The sequence below is a fragment of the Sinocyclocheilus anshuiensis genome, unplaced genomic scaffold (assembly GCF_001515605.1).
Source record: "Sinocyclocheilus anshuiensis isolate Anshui unplaced genomic scaffold, SAMN03320099.WGS_v1.1 scaffold112, whole genome shotgun sequence".
NCBI classification, from domain to species: domain Eukaryota; kingdom Metazoa; phylum Chordata; class Actinopteri; order Cypriniformes; family Cyprinidae; genus Sinocyclocheilus; species Sinocyclocheilus anshuiensis.
The window spans coordinates 2,605,499-2,610,992 of NW_015557175.1; the positions used below are offsets into that span (position 1 = coordinate 2,605,499).

Below are 5,494 nucleotides of genomic sequence, written 5' to 3' on the forward strand. Positions count from 1 at the left end.
GCTGTCATTATCGCGAACGATTTCTTCGATTTCATAATCGCGCAATAAAATCGTCTGTGATTTTTTGCGTAACTTGTCAGTGAACTATGGCTCTGTGTAGCAAATGCTGCTCCATCTGAAAGCACGTGATGATGATTTACTGCTGATTACAGAACCGGCTTTACTATCAAAATGCGCATGAAAATCGCATTCGATTAATCGTGCAGCCCTACTACCCACCCATCAACCCATCTATCTAGCTACCCATCAACCCATTCATCTATCCATTCATCCATCTATCTACCCATCAACCCACCTATCTACCCATTAACCCATCACCCCATCCATCCATCTATTTATCTATCTATCTACCCATCAACCTATCTATCTATCTACCCATCAACCCATCTTTCTATCTACCCATCCAAATATGTTGCATGCCTTATTCTGTGTAAGAAGCCACATCATCTCACAGCAGGATTTATTTCAAACACTCGACTGACGTTATGAAGTGAGTTTGGAGTAAAAATATGTTAATAAATGTGGTATTTTCACATGCTTTCAGATGGAGCAGCATTTACTTCACAGAGCCGTAGTTCACTGAGAAGCTATACAAACAGCTGTCATTATCGCGAACGATTTCTTCGATTTCATAATCGCGCAATAAAATCGTCTGTGATTTTTTGCGTAACTTGTCAGTGAACTATGGCTCTGTGTAGCAAATGCTGCTCCATCTGAAAGCACGTGATGATGATTTACTGCTGATTACAGAACCGGCTTTACTATCAAAATGCGCATGACAACCGCATTCGATTAATCGTGCAGCCCTAATATAAACAATATAATAACATGAATTAAAAATGTAATTCCTTTTAAAAAATATCTTACTAACCCCAAACTTTTGAACAGTAGTTAATAAAATTATAATTCTTTATTTTTATTAAATAATTATTTAAAAATGTCTTGCTTCTCTGATTTCTACTCACTGCTAAACTCTCCCTCCTCTCCTCATTTCTCTGGTTCCCTCGGTCGGCGTGTGTCCTTGTCCTCTCTGTTAGTGTTGAGGAGAGCTGAGGATGTGCAAGAAGCCCAAAGTCTGACTGGTCTATTCCAGCCATTGACGCAAACTGGCCAAGCCTAAAATGCAGCAAGAAATTACCAATTAATCCCAATTAAATTTTCAAAGGTTCAACATTTTAAAAATACTAATTTGGCATCATGACTTTTGATGAAAAAAAGGCATAAAACAGTAATGCATAAATCATTCAGTAGATGTAAAATGTGAGATCAGACAGACCCAGCATCTTTCAGCAGGTCTAGGAATGCGTGGAATTTTTGGAAGGAGGATTCAATGCTTTCCAGCACATGTTCGTCCTCCAGAACAGAGGCGCTGAGATGGGCTTCAGACAGGGATTGGTTCAGACTCCGTAAACGCTCATTCTCCAGTTCCAGCTACAGGAAGAGACATATTAATATACAGCCATGCAGGGCCGTCCTTAGCTGAGGCGGGGCCTGGTGCAAGGTAGGGAGCGGGGCCCCACTCGGTCCGTTTGCCATGGGGCCCCCTCAAGTGAAGGGCCCTGTGCAACCGCACCAGTTGCACCCCCCTAAGGACGGCCCTGCAGCCACGTAACTTTTACTTTCTGAAATGTTATTAATATTTTTTCAAACTGAATAACTGGGGATACTTGTACCTCCACCAGGCGAGAGTTGGTTTTCAGTCTGTTGTTCCTCTCCTCCGCCAGCCTCAGACGACACTCTTCCAGCTCCACCTGTTGGTGAAGGGAGGAACTGCACCACATTACCCTTTATACTGTATATACAGTACAGTGGCACCAAACCATTTAACATCTTACATTTAAGCCACGCTATTAAAAAAAATCATGCCATTACATTAGATTACAAAATATCATGTATAGTACTTCCATTTTTGGCCTTTTTTTTTTGTTATAATCACAAAAAATCTGGAACTTTTTGTCATGACCCTGTCATTTTGTCATTTGTTGCGACCCTGGACCACAAAACCAGTCATAAGGGTCAATTTTTCTAAATTGAGATTTATACATCATCTGAAAGCAGAATAAATAAGCTTTCCATTGATGTGTGGTTTGTTAGGATCAGACAATATTTGGCCGAGATACAACTATTTGAAAATCTTAAATCTGAGGGTGCAAAAAAAAACAAAATATTGAGAAAATCACCTTTAAAGTTGTCCAAATGAAGTTCTTAGCAATGCATATTACTAATCAAAAATTAAGTTTTAATATATTTACAGTAGGAAATTTACAAAATATCTTCATGGAACATGATATTTAATTAATATCGAAATGATTTTTGGCATAAAAGAAAAATCAATATTTTGACCCATACAATGTATTTTTGGCTATTGCTACAAATATACCCCAGCGACTTAAGACTGCTTTTGTGCTCCAGGGTCACATTTATACTTTTCACGAATTATATTTGCTATTTTTCTGATGTCCTAGACTTTCAGTCTTCAAACTATGGAAAGTAGTTATAAAATGAGCATTATTACATGATTATTACATATTTCACAATAATAATCTAAACAGAAGGAAATAAACATAAGCCATTATCATATTTATTGTATGAAAATTATTTATATATTTTTCAAAACATTGGACGGCCCAGTCATTTACCACTAATCCGAACATTTTCTTTTTTTCTAGGTTAGTGTACTTGTTTACAGCAGTAAGTAGATGAAGTATCTAATCAACTGCTAATTTTGACAAATTATGCAAAGTGTTTTTTTATTATTTAATTGTGTATATTAATAATACATACAACACTAACTGTAAAATTAGCCATTTATGTTACAAATGTAATTTAACCCACAATAATTTCCTTTACTAAATGGTTTTAACCTATACAAATACATTAGAAGCACTGGAAATGTTCATGATGTTCATTACTGAAAACATGAGGGAAAGGAACAGTCATGTGATGCTTGCTGGAAAATGTTAGTGGACAAATTAAATAAATCGTTTGAAAAGTGTGTTTTAAAGGGACAGTTCACCTGAAAATGAAAATTTGCTGTTAATTTACTGAGGCCATCCAAGATGTACGTACATTTTTTTCTTGAGTAGAATTTTTTATGAAACCATGGTCCTTGATGATTAAAACAAATGCAAGGCAGTGTCTACTGGCACTTTGAGAGTCATATACAGGCAACACAAAAATGTTCAGTTCACGAACGAATCGTTCTTTTGAACCGGTTCTTTTCAGTGAACTGGTTGAACCAGTTCACCAAATATTACTGAACCGTCTGAAACAGTTAACAGCTCGAGCTGCACAGATTGACAAGTTACTCAATCAAAACTCACTGAGTTCTGAATTCCTGAGTCCTGACAGTCACTCCGACTCGACAAAGCAGCAGTGTATATGATCTTATGCTGCTGGTTTTGCCGACTCATTCAGCGCTCCAGTCCCTCCAACAGTCACTGAGAACTGATGAGCTGCTGATAATGTTGTAAATAATGTTCAGTTTCTTGCATAGACCGATCGGTTTGCTTCATAAGGCTTCAATATATCATCAGGAACCACGGGTATTCATGTTGTGTTGGCTTGATATGCTTTTTTGACTCTCAAAGTGACGGCAGCTGCTGACTTGCATTTTACGAATCACCAATGACCACGGATTCAGCTAAAAATCTTTCCTGTGCTACCGAATCCATGTGACCTCTCTGAATAGTCTCTCGTAACTAAAGTGAATTTTTTTTCTAGCTCTCTTAATATACACATGACAGAGAGCAACTGTATAGGCTGTTACTGTGGCACCTGTATTCGATTATTCTCTCTCTGTACTCGTCTGAACTGGTAGCTAGTGATTTTCTCCTGAGGACTCGGTACATATGCAGCATCCACCTCCTCTGACTCTGTCTCCGTCTCCACGGTTACCCGCACAGAGGAAGCGTTCTGATGAAGAAAACCATCATGACATCCTCAACACATTCTACATTAACAATAATTAACAAATGTATAAATATCGACGGAAAACTATTTACATGAAGGAATTTAGCAATGAAACAGTCCTTACTTGAAAACTCTGGTCGGTCAGCCCATCAGCCTGTGATGCACCTCTTTATGGACAGACAAACAGAGACACATTTATGCATCTTACTGACTTGAATGGAAAAGCAGAAGGATTGAATTGCTTCTCACACATTTGAATGCATTCTGGAAGAGTTCCTGTCCAAACTGTCTGAAATCTATCCTAAGACTGGTATCGCTAACATCTTTGTGCTTACCTTTGTAAGCCAGCCCGCGCAGCAGTGCGCCATGGGACGTACCCCACTGAACCAGGCCTCCATACAGAGTTTACAGAGGAGGACCGGCGAGAGCCTGCAGAGAACAACATTAAAAAGTCAAAAAGAACATAAAGGACAGAAAAAGAAAATAGCCAAAATACTACTAGTACTAATTCGATATGTAGCTTTTCCTGCATTCTTCCTCCTTAACTGCCGTGACTGATCAAGAGCGCTTTTGGGAGAAGGAGGTTTAAGCCAAAGATACTGAAACACAACACATCAACAATGAGTTCATGTAGCCAAGAAACAACAGATTCGTTTAATATCGAATAATCTAAAACATTTAAACATGCAAAAGTTTTCAGACCTGTGAGTCATGGCTTTTAGCATTGATGAGAACTCTTTTGAGCACAGCCTTCACCACATTATTATCTATGACAAAAGCAAAGAATATGACAAAGTAATGTGAACTGGAGTTCTTACTCGTTGTCTCAGAGTGCAAGTGCTGACCAGGTGCCATTCATCATTTTGTCATTTAAATGTATTTCAAAATGCATCAAAATATTCAATGAGACCAAAAGTATAATAGCATTCAACAGTTTGTAAGAAGTAAGTAAACATTTTTAAAGACTTTTATTCGGCACGAAATTGACTTGAATTGAAAAAAAGAAATGAGATTAAAGAGATTCATAAAGTCACAAAAGATTTCTACAAAAAATATGAAGCTGCACAACTGTTTTCCACATTGATAATAGTCATAAATGTTTCTTGAGCAGCAAATCAGCACATTATACTGATTTCTGAAGGATCATGTGACACTGAAGACTGCAGTAATGATGCTGAAATTTCAGCTTTGCATCACAGGAATAAAAATAAATTCAATTTTATTATATATATATATATATATATATATATATATATATATATATATCAATGCTTTGGATCATGCACATCGGATGCACCATGAATTTGGATCATTACCGATCAGTGGGTTTCTCCTGATGTCAAGCACACACAGAGTGGAATTGGACTGAAGCATCTGCTCTAGAACTTGAGCTCCTTCGTTAGAGATCCCACAACGCTGTAGGTCCACCGCTAGGGGAATATAATGTCAAAATGTGGGTGTGTATGTGCTTCTGAATATGTGTGTGTGTGTGTGAGAGGTGTGCGTGTGAGTGAGTGAGTGAGTGAGTGAGTGTGTGTGTGTGTGTGTGTGTGAGAGAGAGTGAGTGTGTGTGTGTGTGTGT

General features: G+C 38.0%; 1 protein-coding gene across 2 annotated transcripts in view; it reads right to left on the reverse strand.

Annotated features, from left to right (window-relative positions):
- LOC107678469 (centrosomal protein of 78 kDa-like) overlaps positions 1–5,494 on the reverse strand; it is a 12,008-nt gene that overhangs the window by 2,649 nt on the left and 3,865 nt on the right. Inside the window, exons 7-16 of one of the 2 annotated variants that reach the window (XM_016473745.1) lie at positions 5,229–5,342; positions 4,615–4,679; positions 4,418–4,511; positions 4,248–4,341; positions 4,037–4,079; positions 3,778–3,915; positions 1,674–1,751; positions 1,277–1,431; positions 974–1,116; positions 739–748 (exon numbers count right to left, since the gene is read on the reverse strand). In XM_016473745.1, coding sequence (XP_016329231.1) covers positions 739–748; positions 974–1,116; positions 1,277–1,431; positions 1,674–1,751; positions 3,778–3,915; positions 4,037–4,079; positions 4,248–4,341; positions 4,418–4,511; positions 4,615–4,679; positions 5,229–5,342 — 934 coding nt within the window. Of the gene's footprint in view, positions 1–738; positions 749–965; positions 1,117–1,276; positions 1,432–1,673; positions 1,752–3,777; positions 3,916–4,036; positions 4,080–4,247; positions 4,342–4,417; positions 4,512–4,614; positions 4,680–5,228; positions 5,343–5,494 lie in introns of both variants that reach the window. The other variant, XM_016473744.1, reaches the window with a different exon arrangement.